A 20,597-nucleotide genomic window follows, 5' to 3' on the forward strand; every position below is an offset into this window, starting at 1 on the left:
ACCATAGAGATTCAAAGATTAATAAGATTACAAACCAAGTTTAATAGGCATAAATTACAGTGGGAGAGAATGGGTTATATGTAAGAAAGAGCCTCCCGAGAGTGGCTGGAGTTAGACTTCAAAATGTTTCCTTTAGTTATTCTTTAGAATTTTCTGTTTTGTTGTGTTTTAATAAATGGTCACATCTCTGGGATGATTTGACTATTATAGATATTGCAAGTCAATTTCCTGAAGGGTGAAGATAGAGTTTAAAAATCTTTCATTGAAAAATTACCTTTTTCCTGAAAATGAAAAAAATATATGCTCATTTGGAAGAGATAAGAATGTATAAAGAAGAAAATGAAAAATAATTCTAGTAGCCAGAGGTAGCATCTTGGTTTGCTACTTAGCATTTTGGAGTGTCTTTGTGATTTTTTTTTTTTTTTTTTTTTTTGAGACGGAGTCTTGCTCTGTCCCCCAGGCTGGAGTGCAGTGGCGCGATCTCGGCTCACTGCAAGCTCCGCCTCCCGGGGTTCACGCCATTCTCCTGCCTCAGCCTCCCGAGTAGCTGGGACTACAGGCGCCCGCCAACACGCCCTGCTAATTTTTTGTATTTTTAGTAGAGACGGGGTTTCACCGTGTTAGCCAGGATGGTCTCGATCTCCTGACCTCGTGATCCGCCCGCCTCGGCCTCCCAAAGTGCTGGGATTACAGGCGTGAGCCACCGCGCCCGGCCCTTTGTGATCTTTTATATAGACATATGTAAATATGAACTAACATTTATTTTTAGACAAATTCTTTTAATATTATTTGTTTAGTTTTGAATTCTACTTTTAAATTTGTTGTTCTATTGTGAACATTTTCCCTGACCATGAAATATATGTTAGATAGGATTATTGTTATTCCCTGCTTCATAGTCCACAAAGTTAGCCATTCTTCTAGTATAGCACATTGAAGTTGTTTGCTAAATTTTGCCAACATGAGAAACACAAAGAATGTTGTGGCACCTAAATCTTTATCTGCCTTTCAAATGATTTCCTTGGGTTCTAGGAGTGGACTTGTGAGATCAAAAGGAAGGCACACATTTAAGGTTCTTTATCCACATGGCCACCCTGCCCTTGGGAGCTTGTTTCAGTTTACATTCTTACTAGCTGTATAGGAGAGACAGCGTAAGAAACGTAAGACATTAATGGACCATCTCTAACAGTTAGCCGTAGTGTCCAGTTAACTGACTGTGAGGGGCTACTACGTGACATCCCAGTGTAACCACGGGTTGCATATTGGAAAAAGCTCTGGCAGCATGAACTGAAAAAGTTTAACTTATTTCTCTTAAGAATTCATTTCTTTGTTCAGAAATTCTTTGTTCTTTCTTTTAAGGCCAAGTAAATGGAATATGCAGTATATGCATTGTTTTTCCCCCGTTTCTTCTCTGGCTTCTTTTTCCCTCCATAACTCCATTGAAAAGTGTCTCTCAGATTATCTCCTTGGATCTAATTCCTAGGAGTGTAATGGGATCAAAGGGACACACAGTTTCCATTGTTGTCACCAACAAAAGCAGAAAAATCTGATTAGAAAGACCCTGAAGTGAAAGTTATAGCCTTCAGTAAACTGGAAATATGATTTAAGAACCTAAACAGATTCGTTCATTCAGCAAATACTTATTGAGCACTTACTGTGTGGCTCTAGTGTGAAACTGGCCCATGAAGGATTCGACTCTGAGACACTGAGTATTGTGTCCCACTCCCATATTTGATGGAAACAATTCCTGATGTGAAATCAGGGATGGAGTGGAGAGAACATTGGCCTTGGAATCAGAAAGAGCTGGGTAGAAATCATAGCTCTGCTGGGTGATGTTGGACAAGTTACTTTACCTCTCTGAGTCTTAGTTTCCTTATTGGTAAATCTAGCCAACTCGTAGGACTGATAGGAGTAAATGCAATGATTTAAATGATGGCATCAGCAGGTGTTCAGTAACAAATAGCTGCTATTATAGCTGCTATTATTTTTGTTATGATGATGATTATTATGGAGATGACTCTGAGATTGTATGAGCTTGGATGCTTTGGCAGTAGCTCCTAATGCCTCCCTAAGCATTTTGCCTCATGGAGCAAAAGCAATTCTGTGCCTTTATGTGCATGCATGCATATGTGTGTGCATGTATGTGTTTGAAATCTCTTGTGTGTGTGTACATGTGTGTGTGAGTGTGTGTGTGTGTGTGTGTGTAATATAGGAAGTCTTTCCCCTGGAATTAGGCCCAGAGTGTGTATCAAGAGGATCCTTAAGGCAGCTGTTTGGTCCCCACTCTCCCTGCTCTGCTCCCTGAACCTTGAGAGCTCAGAGTGGAGGCACATGGGAGTGAGTTCACCAGTGAACCTTCAGCAGGAATCAGGCCTTACATAATCTGGGTTTTGTGGTGTAGTGGCTAGAAGTGGGGTACTTGTCCTCAAAAATCTAGAAATGAGTCTTTTTCTTATCCATCTGCCTAGCTTTTGGAATCTAAAAGGCAAGCCTTGGTGATGGGGGAGAGTGATGAGGTCATGGACCAAACTTCAGTGGCTCTCAAAGCCACATGCCTACCAAACACTGACTTGGGTAGGGAAGGCAGTGAGGTGCCTGTTGGCAGTAATTCCTTTAAAGAAGGACTCCCAGTTTGGTCTTCTTAAATGGGGGAGACCACTGATCTTCGCCTGGGCTTCCCCTCCTTGTGCTGCAGCCTGGACACTGTCTCCAGGCAGTAGGCTGGGACAGTTATAATGCTCATCTCATTCTACATCTCAGGAATCACTGTTCTTGAAACCATTATTTCATATATGTTGTCCAGTTTTTTAGTCATTTAAGGCAAGAAGGTTAATCTATCTCTCCAACTCCATCTTGGCTGAAAGTAGAAGTCTCAAGAGTACAAAAGTGGCAGTGGCATGGTCTCTTGAGGCCTAGACTTGGAACTTATAAACCTCACCTCTGAGTTCTATTAATTAAAGCCATTCCAAGGCCATCCCAATTCAAGGGGTGGAGAAATAGACTAAAACTCTTGATGCAAGTGGTGGCAAAATCATATTGCAAAAGGCTATCTGGATAGGGATGGGAGGAAATTTGAAGCCTTCTTTGCAAACACTCTTCTTTGCAAACAAAAAGCCCACTGTGGATTTGCAGGTAGGGTTAATGACAATAGGATAGCTATTATTTGACAAGCAACTGCTATGAACCCTGCTCTGTCTGAAACACTTTATACATAGCTTATCTAATCCTACTAACATTGTGAAGTGTAGTTGTTAGCTCATTTTACAAATGAGGAGACTGCCACAGCTCTGTGGTTAGGTGATTTACCTGAGGTTGTACCTAGAATTATATGATTTCCATGCTTGTGTGATTCCATGCCTGTGCTCTGAATTAGTCCTTTTGCTTTCAGCTTTGCTGTGTTCTTAAGTTTTTGGTATATTTCTTGTTAACAGATTATAGCAGCATTTAAAAAATGCAAACGGATGATTTATCTCTTGTTAGGTGGTCAGTTTATTGCATTTACATCGGTTGTAATTGTTTTTATAGTTGCATTTATTTCTATTGTTAAAGTAAATTAAAATGGAGACCAGGCCTGAAGTATCCCTAGCAAACAAAACCAGTTAGGCCTTATGGGTGATCTAAACTTGCTTGATTTACAAACAAGAAAAACTTAACTTGAGTTATTTCTTGTAAATGCCTATATTAAAGAAAAATAGAACGTAGGCTCAACTAATCAGAAGCAGCCAACAAACTTATATAATCAGAGACAGTCCAACAGGATAGACCAAATAAGGCAACTGTGTATCTGTAACCAATCAAATATTTTCTTTGCTCTGCTTCTGTGTTTATCCTATAAAAGCCTCCCCCTTGTGTTCCCTTGGAGGAGCTCCTGAACCACTTCTGGTTTAGAGGTGCCAGATTCATGAATTGTCATTTGCTCAGATAAGCTCTTTAAACTTTTACAGTGCCTCAGTTTTCTTTTTAACACTACCATTTTATTTTGTTACTTATTTACCTAGCCTTTTCCATGTCGATCTCCTCTTTTTAAATTGCATTTTCTGTATTCTTTTTCCCTACAGATATGGAAGTTATAATTCTATTCTCTATTCTTTCAGCTGTTATCCCTAAAATTTTAATATTATCCTTTAAATTTGCATACTTAAAGTTTAAAGTTACCCTATTTATCTTCTCTTTTCACACGAAAATATGAGGAACTTGGAACATTCTTTTTTTTTTTTTTTTTTTTATACTTTAGGGTTTTAGGGTACATGTGCACAATGTGCAGGTTTGTTACATATGTATCCATGTGCCATGTTGATTTCCTGCACCCATTAACTCGTCATTTAGCATTAGGTGTATCTCCTAATGCTGTCCCTCCCCCCTCCCCCCACCCCACAACAGTCCCCGGAGCGTGATGTTCCCCTTCCTGTGTCCATGAGTTCTCATTGTTCAATTCCCACCTATGAGTGAGAACATGCGGTGTTTGGTTTTTTGTCCTTGCGATAGTTTACTGAGAATGATGTTTTCCAGTTTCATCCATGTCCCTACAAAGGACACGAACTCATCATTTTTTATGGCTGCATAGTATTCCATGGTGTATATGTGCCACATTTTCTTAATCCAGTCTATCGTTGTTGGACATTTGGGTTGGTTCCAACTCTTTGCTATTGTGAATAGTGCCGCAATAAACATACGTGTGCATGTGTCTTTATAGCAGCATGATTTATAGTCCTTTGGGTATATACCCAGTAATGGGATGGCTGGGTCAAATGGTATTTCTAGTTCTAGATCCCTGAGGAATCACCACACTGACTTCCACAATGGTTGAACTAGTTTACAGTCCCGCCAACAGTGTAAAAGTGTTCCTATTTCTCCACATCCTCTCCAGCACCTGTTGTTTCCTGATTTTTTAATGATGGCCATTCTAACTGGTGTGAGATGGTATCTCACTGTGGTTTTGATTTGCATTTCTCTGATGGCCAGTGATGAGGAGCATTTCTTCATGTGTTTTTTGGCTGCATAAATGTCTTCTTTTGAGAAGTGTCTGTTCATGTCCTCTGCCCACTTTTTGATGGGGTTGTTTGTTTTTTTCTTGTAAATTTGTTTGAGTTCATTGTAGATTCTGGATATTAGCCCTTTGTCAGATGAGTAGGTTGCAAAAATTTTCTCCCATTGTGTAGGTTGCCTGTTCACTCTGATGATAGTTTCTTTTGCTGTGCAGAAGCTCTTTAGTTTAATGAGATCCCATTTGTCGATTTTGGCTTTTGTTGCCATTGCTTTTGGTGTTTTTGACATGAAGTCCTTGCCCACGCCTATGTCCTGAATGGTATTGCCTAGGTTTTCTTGTAGGATTTTAATGGTTTTAGGTCTAACATATAAGTCTTTAATCCATCTTGAATTAATTTTTGTATAAGGTGTAAGGAAGGGATCCAGTTGCAGCTTTCTACATATGGCTAGCCAGTTTTCCAGCACCATTTATTAAATAGGGAATCCTTTCCCCATTTCTTGTTTTTGTCAGGTTTGTCAAAGATCAGATAGTTGTAGCTATGTGGCATCATTTCTGAGGGCTCTGTTCTGTTCCATTGATCTATGTCTCTGTGGTGGTACCAGTACCATGCTGTTTTGGTTACTGTAGCCTTGTAGTATAGTTTAAAGTCAGGTAGCGTGATGCCTCCAGCTTTGTTCTTTTGGCTTAGGATGGACTTGGCGATGCGGGCTCTTTTTTGGTTCCATATGAACTTTAAAGTAGTTTTTTCCAATTCTGTGAAGAAAGTCATTGGTAGCTTGATGGGGATGGCATTGAATCTATAAATTACCTTGGGCAGTATGGCCATTTTCACGATATTGATTCTTCCAACCCATGAGCATGGAATGTTCTTCCATTTGTTTGTATCCTCTTTTATTTCATTGAGCAGTGGTTTGTAGTTCTCCTTGAAGAGGTCCTTCACATCCCTTGTAAGTTGGATTCCTAGGTATTTTATTCTCTTTGAAGCAATTGTGAATGGGAGTTCACTCATGATTTGGCTCTCTGTTTGTCTGTTATTGGTGTACAAGAATGCTTGTGATTTTTGTACATTAATTTTGTATCCTGAGACTTTGCTGAAGTTGCTAATCAGCTTAAGGAGATTTTGGGCTGAGACAATGGGGTTTTCTAGATATACAATCATGTCATCTGCAAACAGGGACAATTTGACTTCCTCTTTTCCTAATTGAATACCCTTTATTTCCTTCTCCTGCCTGATTGCTCTGGCCAGAACTTCCAGCACTATGTTGAATAGGAGCGGTGAGAGAGGGCATCCCTGTCTTGTGCCAGTTTTCAGAGGGAATGCTTCCAGTTTTTGCCCATTCAGTATGATATTGGCTGTGGGTTTGTTGTAGATAGCTCTTATTATTTTGAGATACGTCCCATCAATACCTAATTTATTGAGAGTTTTTAGCATGAAGGGTTGTTGAATTTTGTCAAAGGCCTTTTCTGCATCTATTGAGATAATCATGTGGTTTTTGTCTTTGGTTCTGTTTATATGCTGGATTACATTTATTGATTTGCGTATGTTGAACCAGCCTTGCATCCCAGGGATGAAGCCCACTTGATCATGGTGGATAAGCTTTTTGATGTGCTGCTGGATTCGGTTTGCCAGTATTTTATTGAGGATTTTTGCATCAATGTTCATCAAGGATATTGGTCTGAAATTCTCTTTTTTGGTTATGTCTCTGCCAGGTTTTGGTATCAGGACGATGCTGGCTTCGTAAAATGTGTTAGGGAGGGTTCCCTCTTTTTCTATCGATTGGAATAGTTTCAGAAGGAATGGTACCAGTTCCTCCTTGTACCTCTGGTAGAATTCAGCTGTGAATCCATCAGGTCCTGGACTCTTTTTGGTTGGTAAGCTATTGATTATTGCCACAATTTCAGAACCTGTTATTGGTCTATTCAGAGATTCAACTTCTTCCTGGTTTAGTCTTGGGAGGGTGTATTTGTCGAGGAATTTATCCATTTCTTCTAGATTTTCTAGTTTATTTGCATAGAGGTGTTTGTAGTATTCTCTGATGGTAGATTGTATTTCTGTGGGATCGGTGGTGATATCCCCTTTTTCGTTTTTTATTGCATCTATTTGATTCTTCTCTCTTTTCTTCTTTATTAGTCTTGCTAGCGGTCCATCAATTTTGTTGATCTTTTCAAAAAACCAGCTCCTGGATTCATTGATTTTTTGAAGGGTTTTTTGTGTCTCTATTTCCTTCAGTTCTGCTCTGATTTTAGTTATTTCTAGCCTTCTGCTAGCTTTTGAATGTGTTTGCTCTTGCTTTTCTAGTTCTTTTAATTGTGATGTTAGGGTGTCAATTTTGGATCTTTCCTGCTTTCTCTTGTGGGCATTTAGTGCTATAAATTTCCCTCTACACACTGCTTTGAACGTGTCCCAGAGATTCTGGTATGTTGTGTCTTTGTTCTCGCTGGTTTCAAAGAACATCTTTATTTCTGCCTTCATTTCATTATGTACCCAATAGTCATTCAGGAGCAGATTGTTCAGTTTCCATGTAGTTGAGCGGTTTTGACTGCGTTTCTTAATCCTGAGTTCTAGTTTGATTGCACTGTGGTCTGAGAGACAGTTTGTTATAATCTCTGTTCTTTTACATTTGCTGAGAAGAGCTTTACTTCCAACTATGTGGTCAATTTTGGAATAGGTGTGGTGTGGTGCTGAAAAAAATGTATATTCTGTTGATTTGGGGTGGAGAGTTCTGTAGATGTCTATTAGGTCCACTTTATGTAGAGCTGAGGAACTTGGAACATTCTTAACACCAACCACCTGCCTCCTGTCTTACATGTTTTTATTTTTATACTCTCCTGGGGACATGGTGGGATTATGCTTTTGTGTCTTTGAAATGAGATGTGGCCATCTGACTTGCTTTGGCCAGTGAAGTGTGAAAAAGCGTAGCGAGACAGCGTATGGCTCACCATGTGACCTGTGGCAATTGTTGAAGAAGGCTTTGAGATGATGCTTCTATTTGGCCGGAGTCCTTGAGGGGCTACAATGGGCAGACTTCCCTAGCTAAACCCTGAAGGATATTTAACATGAATGAGAAATAAACATTTGTTGTTTTAAGCCATAGAGATTTGGGATTGTTTGTTGCCACAGTATAAGGAGGTTACCTGACTGATATGCTCCCAATCTCCCCACGTCAGGAATTGTCATCATTATTATTGTTTTATGCAATAAGTACTTATTTAGAATTACATTTACTGTATTTATTTTCTCATTTTTCTTTCCTTCATATCAATCCTTCCTTCTAGATTTATTTTTTTTCTTGATGTACACATTCTAGTTCTTTTAAGTCAGTGGCGTGATGGTAAATATTTAGGAACTGGTCCCCCAGGGGCAAAAAAATCCTGTTTTTTAAAGTGTTTGCCAATTCCCATGGTTTAATACTCCCACTATGGCTGATTTCAATTTATCAGCGTGTTTTCTACAGACTCGCAAAATTCCTGTAAACCTTACATTTGGCTCTTACAAGCTAGTAGAAGCATGCTGCAATTTCAGGTGGATTATGTCAGTGGTAAGCTGTTTTTGTCTCAATGTATCTTTATTTTATCCTCATGCTTGAATGGCAGATTAACTTGGAGTAAAGTTCTAGGTTGAGAGTTATTTTTTCTTAGCCCTTTCAAGCTATGTTGTTGAAATAATATTTTTGTTTCCTTGAAAAGTCAGCTGTCATCTTAGTCCTTGTTCTTTTGTAGTTAACCTGTTTCTTCTCTATGGTTGTTCTTGAAATCTCTTCAAAACACAGTACAGATACTGTGTATCTGTAATCAATCAAATATTTTCTTTGCTCTACTTCTGTGTTTATCCTATAAGCCTCCCCGTTGTGTTCCCTTGGAGGAGCTCCTGAACCACTCCTGGTTTGGAGGTGCCTGATTAATGAATTGTCGTTTGCTCAGATAAGCTTTTTTTGTATTCTGTAATTTTACTTGTAGATGATTGAGTGTGAGTTTACATTTGCTTACCCTGCTGTAACACATTTGCTCCCTGTATCTTTAGTGAGTTTTGGAAATTTTTTAGTCAGGATCTCTTCAAACATTGTTTGATCTCTGGGATTCTGTGTGGTCTGGATTGAGGGACTGTCCCTGCAGAGCATGTTTGTTGCTGTTGTTGCTTTGTTTTTTATAGAGATGGGGTCTCGCTATGTGGCCAGGCTGGTCTTGAACTCCTGACCTCGGGTGTTCCTCTTTCCTGGGCCTCTTGAGTAGCTGGGATTGCAGGTGTGAGCTACGGCACCTGGCTTGTGTTTGTTTTTGTCAGGTATTGCCTTGGAATCTTTTTTTATTGTGATAAGAACATTTAACATGAAATCTACCCTCTTCACAAATTTTTATGTGTACAATACAATATGGTTAGCTATAGGCATAAAGTTGTGCAGCAGAGCTCTAGAATTTACCCATCTTGTGTAATTGAAACTATACCAGTTGCATAGCAACACCCTATTGCCTCCTCCCCCTAGCCCTTGACAACCACTATGAGTTTTACTATTTTAGATTCCTAGTATCAGTGGAATCACGTAATGTTTGTTCTTCTGTAACTGGCTTATTTCATTTAGCATAATGTCCTCAAAGTTCATCTTTGTTGTGGCATATGGCAGAATTTTTTTTTTTTTTTTTTTTTTGCCGAGGTGTGAGAATCTTTTATTTAACTTCTTCCCCCCTTAAAGGAAAAAACACACTTACAATGCTCCCCCCCCCCACCCCCTACACCTTCGCCTGCTGCTCTACTGGCTGAAAACAAAGGTTGGCGCTCACAGTGGCACTCACAGGCGCTGCCCACCGCCTGGCAGAGCCGTCAGGGGCCCTGGGAGGGCCCGAGGTAGCCCCTCACCTGAAAGCCAGGGGAGAGCCAGGCTTTCAGCAAGTGCCCCTAGAGGATGCCCGGACCCTGCCCCTTCCAGGAGGAGCCCTACAGGCAGCCCGCAAACAGCCCAGCACAAGGTGGGTGAGCCTGGGAACAGTGTGTGCCCGGCGACCCCCGGGGTGGCCCGTGCGCCTGGATCGGGTGCGTGGAGTGACTGAACGTCTGGGGCGAGTAGTGCCTGCCTCTGTGCCCCTGGGTCGCCTCCCCTGTGGGATGTGTGTGACCGTGAATGTGTGTGTCGGGGATGGAATGTGTGTGCGTCCGCGATGGTGTGCGAATGTGCATCTGGGATGCACTGTGCGCGAGTTTGAGGGCGAGGGTGACGGGCCACAAGCCAATGTGATTCTTTGTGTGTCTCTGGGTGTGTCCCAGAGCGGGTCTGGATACGGAGACTTATCCTTGCGGGGGTGTTCCTTGGATGGCGGGCCCCAGAGTGCCTGAGGCCAGAAGTCTCTCCAGAGCGGGGGTCTTGGCCCGTAGGGCAGCGGGTTCCCAGTGGGCCCCCTCAAAGTTTGGGCCTGCTGGTGCGCGGACTCACTGGCTCCCGCTCCCTCTCACCCACTGGCTCACAAAGATTCCTCTCGCTGGAGGCTCTCCGCCCGACGCAGCCTGGCTGAAAACGGTTCTAAGCGCCGCCGGTGGCGGGGACTCCGCGGACCTCCGTGCGCCGGTTCCCGCAGGGGGAGGGCAGTGGCGCCGGCCCGTGGAGAGACAAGTCCCCGGGGACCCCGGGCTGCGCTCCAGGAGGCCAGAGCGGCCCCCCTGCAGCCCCGCCCTCCCCGTGGGGCTCATTCCTCCGCCTGGGGGGGGGCCCGCACCCAGCGCGTCAACCGCGTGCGCCCCCGCCTGGGAGCGGTGCCCTGAAGTCCCAGCGGCTCAGAGTCCACCGAAGCAGACGCGTGCGCCCGCCACATCCTGGCGTGCAGAGGGTCTGAGGCCGCGATCCCCTCAGCCCCCAGGGGCCTGGCCTGGCGCCCTCGGCCCAGCTGCCCAGGTAACAGGGTCTCGGGCGCGGAAGCAGGACTCTCTGGACAGTGGACTGCGGCGCCGTGTGCCCCGCACCGGCCTCACAGCCGCCAGCCCGCGGACACCGCGCGCCCCGCCCGTCCGCCCTCCGCCCCACCGAGAACCGCGCGCGCCCTATCCCGCGGCCCAAAGCCCCCTAACTCAACCCCTACCGGCCCAGGACCTCCCTCTCCAACCCTGCCAGCTTGAGGCTTCCCACCCCCAGACTGGGACCCGGCACCCCCAATCCCGTTTCCATAACCCTGCCCACTTCCCTGCACCCTCCTCTCAGCCCAATGCCTCTTCAGTGGTCCCTTTGGTCCCCAATCCTGCCCCGCTCCTCCATTCCCCACTTCACGGCCCAATCTTCTGTCTGGGCCCCCACCCCAGATCTGGCCCCGCCCCTCCCCCCCGACCTGGCCCCGCCCCTCCCCCGACCTGGCCCCGCCCCTCCCCCCCGACCGAGCGGTCCCTGAGTCCCGCCTACCCGCATCTCCAGTCCCTCAGCCTTCCCAGGGGCCTAAAAGTCACCCCCAGCCCCACGCCCTCGGCGCGGGGGTCCCAGCCCTCCCACCTCATCCTGCCTCTTTTCGATTCTCCGCGAGTAGCCTCGGCCCCAGGCTTTGCTGGAAGAAAGGAGAAAAAGCAGGAAGGCACGGAGTCCCTGGCCTTCGCCCTGGCTGCGCTGTCCCTTTCGCGCGCTTGATGGGTTCGAGGTTGCTCTGGGCGCCCCGGGGGCCTAGGGAGGGAGCTCCTGCGTGGGCAGACGGGGAGATGTAGTCCCCTGTGGGAGCGGGGACCCAGGCCTGCGAGGGAACTGGGTCCCGCACCGCAGTAAGAGGGATTCCCAGGAGGAGAGCGGTAAGAAGCTCTCCCCCCGGGACCTATTCACACCCTGCGACGGAAAAATACACTCAGCGGCCCGCGGGTGGGGTGCGCCACGCAGTAAGTAATCGCTCTGGCGGCCACCGCCCGCCGACTCCAGGTAACGCCCGCTACCCGGAGCGACGCATAGTTTGTCTTCCCTTCTTTTGCGCAAAGAACCTTCTCCGTGTTATTATTTTTGGCCATTGCTGGAGTTTCGGGACCCCTCCCGGTCCGGGCGTCTCATCTCCCTCCTCCCGGTCCCCACCCAATGCGGGCGCCCAGGAATAAACGGTTCCTGGCCTCCAAGGCTGCTGCGGATGGGGGTGCCACTACTCCCCCATGGCTCCTGTTTGCAGATGCTCTTTGTGTGGGTAGAGACGCCTCACCCCCTCCTGGGAGGACTTCAGGCTTCAGGCTTGTTACTATCGAAGGGCCTCTGCGTATTGGCTGTTCCCTCTGCTGAAATGCTGTTCCCCACATCTTCCCCAGTTAGCCCTTTCTCTTCCATCAGGTCACAGGTCCAGTGCCACCTCCTCAGAGAGGCCCTCCACCCTTGCCCCAGCACTATCGCTCTCCTTCACTTTATTTTATTGTTTTTGAAACACAACTCTTCCAACCATTTCATTTATTGTACAACTGATTTTCTTTAGACCGTGGGCAGCCTCAGCCCCTTTGGACCCCAGTGGTGGGCCCAGGGAGGGCTGAAAGCGAGGCACTCACTAAATATTTGTAAAAGTAAAGGATGGAGAACTCTTACTCCCTCCAAGTAGCAAGAAAACTCAGTCCCAGCAAGTCATGCTGCCTGGGGTCCTAGCCCGGCCCACACTCTGTCTTGCTCTGTGACCTTAGCCAGTAGACATCCCTTTCTTCTTGTTACCAACAGAAAGGGAAGGACCATTTTCCAATCGTGCCCAGCCCCACCCTGGAGAGTGACCTCTGCCCCTCTTTTTTTTTTTTTTAACGCTGAATAATATTCTATTATGTGTATATACCACATTTGCTTTATCCATTCATCCATTTATAAACACTTAGTTTCGTTTTCAGACCTTGGCTATTGTTAATAATGCTGCAGTGAACACAGGAGTGTGAATATGTCTTTGAGATCCTGATTTCAATTCTTTTGGATAAATACCCAGAGTAGGATCGTTGGATCATATGGCGATTCTATATTTAATTTAGTTTTGGAAACTTCTGTTGTGTTTTTCTTAGTGCAACACTATTTTACATTCTCACCAACAGTGTACAAGGGCTCCAATTTCTTCGTATCCTTACCAAGACTTGTTTTTTTTTTTTTTTTTTTTTTTGAGACAGGGTCTTACTGTGTCACCCAGGCTGGAATATAGTGGCACAATCACGACTCACCGAAGCCTTGACTCCTGGGCTCAAGCAAACCTCCCACCTTGGCTTTCCAAAGTGCTGGGATTATAGGCATGAACCACTGCATCCAGCCTCTCTTTGGCTTTTTTTTTTTATAACAGCCATCCTAATAGATGTGAAATTATATCTCATTGTGAGTTTGAATTGCGTTTCCTTGATGACTAGTGATTTTGAGCATCTGTTTCATATACATGTTGGCTATTTGTATGCTTTCTTTTGAAGAAATGGACATTTCTTAAAAAAAAAAGTCTATATGCTCATTTTAAAATCAGGTTGTATTTTTTTTTTTTTTTGCTTTTGAGTCGTAGAAGTTCCTTATATATGTTTTTGATATTACCCCTTTATCAGATACATGGTTTGCAAATGTTTTCTCTATTTTTTCAGATTACCCTTTAAAAATAAATATAGACTGGGTGCAGTGGCTCATGTCTGTAATCTCAGCACTTTGGGAGGACAAGGTGGCCATATCACTTGAGCCCAGGAGTTTGAGACTAGTCTGAGCAACATGGTGAAACCCCATCTCTACAAAAAAATACAAAAATTAGCTGGGCATGGTGGCACATGCCTGTAGTCCCAGCCACTTGGGAGGCTGAGGTGTGAGCCCAGGAGGTTGAGGCTGTAGTGAGCCATGATCATGCCACTGCACTTCACCCTGGGTGACAGAATAAGACATCGTCTCAAAAGAAGGAGAGAGAGAAACAGACAGACAGACATACATTTTAATGATAATCTAAAACATAAAATTATCTGAAAATTAAGACATAACTATTTTTGTACTGATCATTTATATTTAAATCATCCACTCAAAAAACATTTATTGAACACTCCTATGTGCCAGGCACAATACTAGGCACTGGAGATATAACAATGAGAAACAGAGAAAGAGAGATAAAGAGCATTCTTATAGACCCTTAGGAATGTTTGTGACAAATGTGGGGAAGTAAATCTTCTTCTCTGAAAATATCTCTCAAATATTTTATTTCCTTCAGGTCTTTGCTCAAATATCATGTTAATGAAGAAGTGCACTGACTGCTTGTCTACCCTGTATGAAATGAACACCCCCCATTTGACTTTCTACCTCTTGCCACGTTAATGTTTTATTTATCTGTGCAGCGCTTACTGTCTCTTGATATGCTATACTTTTATTTCTTGGTTACCTCCCCTTATTAGTCTAACTTCTATGAGTTCAGGTACTGTGTCTCGCTCATTGTTATATCCCCAGTGCCTGGCACATAGGGGTGTTCAATAAATATTTTTTGAGTGGATGATTGAAATGTAAATGATCAGTACAAAAAAAGTGATGTCTTAATTTCCAGGCAATTTTAGTTTTTAGATTATCATTAAAATTAAAGAAATTTTGAATTTTCATAAAACTCACAGACTTCTGAGAATGTATTCACAAGCCCAGTTTGCAACATGTGGTGCTAAACACTCCTTTTACGTCGCCCCCTGCTGAATGAAGTGTCCTTTCTGTGTTCTTCTGGATCCTTTATTGATGAGTATCACTACCTTCATAGCTGCCTCCTTCTACTCTTGGGGTTCATGTTCAGCCATCAGGCTTTCTTCTTTTTCCACCCAAGATGCCATGCATTTTAAAAAGTATATATATATGCCTTTGCCCGTGCCCTTCACTCTGCCTGGAATATCTTTCTTCCTTGTTCTAGGCCTCACTTAAGGTTCACATCCTCTGCAGAATCTTCCCTTGTGCTCAAACCAGATAGATGCCTCCCTCCTCTGTGCTGCCTCAGCACTTTGTACGCATTCCCTTTTGCTCCTATCCTTTTCTGTTGTGATTGCGTCTCCTCATTTGTTGCTTCTTTTGACTAAGAGCTTCTGAAGGCCAAGGACAATGTCTCATGCCTCTTTGTTGTTGAATCCCCATGCCTTAGCATAGTGCTTAGCACACTGAATAAACGGTCAGTGAAAGTGAGTTGAGTGAATGTCACCTGTGAATGGTTGTGGCAGAAATGAACGACCAGCTTATATACTATACCTTTCTGTGTAGACTCTAACGAAGGAAGAATTCTTTGTAAAATAATGCTGATAGATAGGGAGTATAATAAGAGATTGTGTTATATCCTTTAAAATGTTTCCTTTTTAAAAAGGAAAAGCCTTCTATCTAAGGAAATAAGTAACTGTACTGCCTGGAATTCACTGAATAAGTTGCTAAATAATCTTTAAAGAGATTTCCCCAGCATAATAGTTATTTTTACTATTAATACTAGTTATAATGTTAAGAGAGGTTATTTATTGTATGTGTGTATGTGTGTGTGTAAATTTATTCATCACTACAACTGTATCATCTCCATTTTATAGTGGAAGAAACTGAGGGCAAACAACTTTACAGAGATTAAAAAGTACAGAGATAAACAGTGGTAGAATCATTTCTTGCTTGAGTTCAGGACTCAGGTTCCTAACTAGTCTCCCACATTAGATCTCAGTAACTCACAATAACAGCATTTTCTGTGCCCACTTAAAAGGTGATTTAAAAGTTTATTTAAAGGAATGAGTGAAGAGTTGCTTCGCAGATACTATAAACTGTAAACTCATCCTATGTTTATTTTTTCTTTTTTAAACCATAAAGCCTGCAATTCTTTCCACTTTTGTTTCCCTTTGGATTTCTGAAATAAAGAAAGAAAATGTTCAAAGATAACAGCAAAATATGGCACTCATTTTGCAGGCCTTTGTTTCTGCTGGTTTTGTGCCTCACTCTTCTCCTAGTTCACAGCTAAGGACCCAAACAAAGAAGAGAGGGACAGTCATTCATTTTAAATAGAGTACAGATGCATGGGTTCAAAAGGGCCTTTGGCCTCCCTCTGACTTAGTGAGGGCTCTAGTGTGTTGAAGTTTATGTAACCCAGAACTAATAGTTCATCTTATTAGGAAAAATGCCAGTAAGACCTTGAGTTAGTAAGGGCTTGCTTCGATTTAAATTCTTCTTTCATTCAATAATGCTCTTGTTCTGGGCACCAGCAGTATCTGTACTGTGTTAGATACTTTCTCTTTTTTTCTATACTTTCCTGTTGGGAAACTATCCCAACAGGGATACTTTCTTTATATCCCTTTTAGACTTGATAGGTGAGCTCTGTTCCAGACTCAAATTTGAAAGCTATTTTTTTTTCTCTTTCCGACTTTAAAAGTCTCAAATGAATTGTAAAACAAAATAAACATCAAGGGATGAAATAAGCACTTTGCAATTCCTTGTTTAAATATAGTTTTTACTGTACTTTTGGAGAAATTTCTATTTCACTGGTTTAAAGATTTGAAAAATAATCTTAAAGCATATGAAATATATCTATGTGCTTAGGAATGCATACATGGGTTTCTGAGTCTTCATTTTAAGGAAAATTTTTGTTGTTACTAATAGGCCCAAAATTATTCAGATACAATAAAATAATCTCAAACAGATATTACTCAAGATTGGTATCAAGAGATCTTACTTCTCAGTGATATGACATATTCTTTTGGTGATGGTATCTGCAAAACAACCATTTCCTTTTTTTCTGGTTTTTGCTTTGACTTACTCAATGATAACATGGATCTCCTGTGACTTATCATTTCCAGGTTCCTAAGTGGTCCCTTAATTCTTGACATTTATCTCACATAGATTTTTAGGAAAAAAAATTTCTCTAAACCCTTTTTAAAGTCCTTAAGCTCCCAGGTAGAAGAATGTCAAATCTGAAAAAATCCCTAAAGGTGTTCTTTAATAAGTCACTCAGAGAGAGGAGTTACTTCATCTTGGTTGGAATGTGTCATGTGCTCCAACTCCTGAAGGCTTGGAGCCGCTGGAGTAAGGAATGTGGTTATGGTGGCTGTCCCATCAGTGGCATGTGGTGGAAGGCATGCGTCTAGACCGAAGACATTTGACTCCAGTGTGGAACTCTGGCTCGTGGCAGCTGTTGCACATACCCTGAAACTAATTATGTGGTAACACGCCCTCTGCAGTGCAGTGACCAAATAAGACTGGTACATGGAGCTAGAAGGGAAAGAGCAGGAAAGAGCTTTGTGCTGTGAGTTTGGTGCCCGGACTTCACAACTAGCAGTGCTGTCATTTCTGTTGTGACTTCAGACAACCAGTGGTCAACCTCTTTGGGCCTTAGTTTATCCTCCTGCAAAAAGAAACAAAGATTATCTTTGTGATCTGTGCCATCACTAGTGTTCAGTGATGTTAAATATTTGCTGTCTCTTTAAAATGCATATACCAGCTTGTGGCAAAATCTAGGGTTATTCTTTCCAGATATTTTATGTGCCATTGCTTTATTTGCTTCAAGTTAGCACTTGAAGTGGCCAAACTAAAAAGTTTCTCTGGTTGAAAGATTTTCTTTGTATAGACACAGCCAAACATTATTTCACTGCCCCCCACCCCCCGACCCACTGCCATTGCAGTTTCACCTGTTTGCACTGCATTCTGGAACAGTTTGCAATCTGTATTTGTATATTAATAATAGTAGCAGTTTTAAAATGATGGCTTCCTGTTGGCTGGGGTACTTACTCAGTTTCAGGCATAAGTAAGTATTGGGCATGTGTTATCATCTAACTTTATCATGCTTCTGCAAGATGTTTGTGTTATTAGCAGCTTTTAAAAGAGATGGAAACTGAGGTTTAGCGAAAATAACCTGCCAATATCCCACAGCCCCCACCTCCGCAAGGTTATATGACCTTAAAGCTAGTGCATGACCAGATTGGAGGCCCATTCAAGGTTGTCTGACCCCGTAACTAGTGAGTGACCAGGCTTTTGGCCCCAGACTGTCTGATGTCATAGTCAGAATTCTTAATTTGGGATAGTAAATCAAATCTTTAAAACTTTCCATTATCCTTAGCAAACTAACACAGGAACAGAAAACCGAATACTGCACGTCAGAAGGTTGAACTGGCACGATTACATCTTTATCATGCAGTTCACCTGAGTCTTGTATATAGTCCTAAAGGGTACTTTAGGAATCCCCTACTCCAAATAAACATAATCATAGCACTGTCATATTATTTATATTGCTTCTTTTTTCTTTAATCAGAATAGCAATTGTAGTAGATTCTTCTTGGGGTTGCTGCGGACCTTTAAGCAACTCTTCTTCCTCTTGGAGTAGCTTCCGATGGTGAGGGTCAGCTGCCGCAACCTATTGATCCATGGAAGACACTTGGCCCAAGCCAGGCTAATTCTATACTCCATCCTGGGTATTTTCAATTTGGAGCAGGGAGTCCTTGAAACCAAGTAACACGGAACCAAGCTTCTGACAGAGATTCATGCTGTGTGCTGCTTCCTTCTTTCCTTGGGTCCTGTTTTCACAATTGCTGCTTTCATTCAGGGAGATGCCTTGATATCCTTCTCATGTACTCCCTTCTGTGGCTCAAGACAGGCCAAGTTGTTTTCTGTTGCTTGCAACCCAAAGAATATTAACTAGCCTAGCGATGATGAGTAAATAAGTTATTCTTGGAAAAAATATTTGCTGAATGAAAACGGGAAATAGAAAGGAAGGCATCTGTAATGCTTTCGCCTCCCATCATTTTTAACAGCTTTATTGAGATATAATTCATGGATCATAAAATTTACCCTTTTAAATGGTACAATTCAGTGATTTCTAGTGTATTCACAGAGTAGTGAAACCATCACGACTGTCTAATTTAAAAGTTTAAGTACTCTAATTTAATTACCTCTCCTAAAAACTCCCTATCCTTTAGCAGTCATTCCCCATCCTCCTCTCCCCAGCAATGATCATTGTGGTATATTTTCCTCTCTTTTTTTCTTGTCCATTCATATTACTTTTTATGGTATGCTGGACACATTTTTGCTTATGGGGTATGGTATATTCTTTCATTCATTTATTCATTCACTCATCTCCCACCCCATATATATATGAGTATATATATTCACTAAATATTAAAGACCATAGGCATTGTGTGGATATAGCAGTAGGTAGCTTATCTTCACACCAGAGAAAGAAAAAGATACAGGCCTTTGATTCTAGTTCATTAATAAAATGGAAAACCTTAGAGAATTTGAATTATTAGGCTAATTAGGAACCAGTATATTCACATATCCAATTTTTTTCTGTACATTATTCAAGTTATAATTAATGAAAAAGATTTATCACAGACTCCTCATGGTTTTCCCAGTCACTTAAAATTCCACCAAGAGCACAGACATGCTACAGAAATGCTGCTTAAAAGCACAAATGAACAAAACAGTTTGGTGTAATGCCTAGAACTGGCATTGCGATGACTTTTTGTTTTATTATTTTTAAATTGATACATAGCATTTAACATATTTATGGGATACGTGTGGTATTGTGTTATGTGCATAGAATGTGTAATGATCAAATTAGGGTAAATACTCCATCATCTTAAGTATTTATTTTTATATGTTGGGAAGATTTCAAGTTCTTTCTTCTAGCTACTTTGAAATATACAATACACTATTGCTAACTATAGTCACCCACCCTATTCTGCTTTCAAACATTTGAATTCATACTTTCTAACTACATATTTGTCCATTGACCAACCTCTCCTCATCTTCCTTTTCACCCACACGCCATTCCTAGCCTCTGGCATCTATCAGATAATTTTTAAAGGTCTTGGATTGTTCTTTAAATAATGATAACAATAAGTAGCAGGACAGAATTAAAATTCAGTATTTATGGAATCTTTAGAAATAGTAAACAACATTCACACTCATTTCTTGGTATCTGTGGGGGATTGGTTCCAGGACTCCCACAGATACTGAAATCTGTGGAAGCTCAAGTCCCTTACATAAAATGACGTAGTATTGCGTATATCCTATACACATCCTCCTATATACTTTAAATCATCTCTAGATTACTTATACTACCTAATACAATGTAAATGCTATGCAAATAGTTCTTATGCTGTATTTTTTCTTTTTTTAATTGTTGTATTATTTTTTGTTTTCCCTCAAATATTTTTAACCCGTGGTTAGTTGAATCCTCAGATGTAGAACCTGTGCATATGGAGGGCCAATTGTATATAATTTTATACACACACACACACACACACACACACTTATATGTATATAATTTAACCTGGCAGGATTTCCTTTTTGACTTAGAAAGGTATCTTGGTAGAGTTGATTAACGGGTAAAAATACATGGTTTGATAGAAGAAATAGACGTAGGGTTCGATAGATCAGTAGGGTGACTATAGTTTACAATAATCTATTATACATTTCAAAATAGCTAGAGAATAATAATTTGAATGTTTCTAGCATAAAGAAAAAAATATTGGCTAGGTGCGGTGGCTCAAGCCTGTAATCCCAGCACTTTAGGAGGCCGAGGCGGGCGGATCATGAGGTCAGGAGATTAAGACCACCCTGGCTAACATGGTGAAACCCCATCTCTACTAAAAATACAAAAAAATTAGCCGGGCGTAGTGGCGGGCGCCTGTAGTCCCAGCTACTTGGGAGGCTGAGGCAGGAGAATGGTGTGAACCTGGGAGGCAGAGCTTGCAGTGAGCTGAGATTGTGCCACT

At 42.2% G+C, this 20,597-nt stretch overlaps 1 protein-coding gene across 1 annotated transcript in view; it reads left to right on the forward strand.

Annotated features, from left to right (window-relative positions):
* Positions 1–20,597, forward strand: part of LOC134732392 (uncharacterized) — a 234,349-nt gene that overhangs the window by 84,675 nt on the left and 129,077 nt on the right. Inside the window, exons 6-7 of the mRNA XM_063617054.1 lie at positions 9,749–10,208; positions 10,444–10,863. Of these exons, the coding sequence (XP_063473124.1) occupies positions 9,749–10,208; positions 10,444–10,863 (880 nt within the window). The remainder of the gene's footprint in view (positions 1–9,748; positions 10,209–10,443; positions 10,864–20,597) is intronic.

The sequence above is a fragment of the Symphalangus syndactylus genome, chromosome 14, assembly GCF_028878055.3.
Source record: "Symphalangus syndactylus isolate Jambi chromosome 14, NHGRI_mSymSyn1-v2.1_pri, whole genome shotgun sequence".
NCBI lineage: Eukaryota > Metazoa > Chordata > Mammalia > Primates > Hylobatidae > Symphalangus > Symphalangus syndactylus.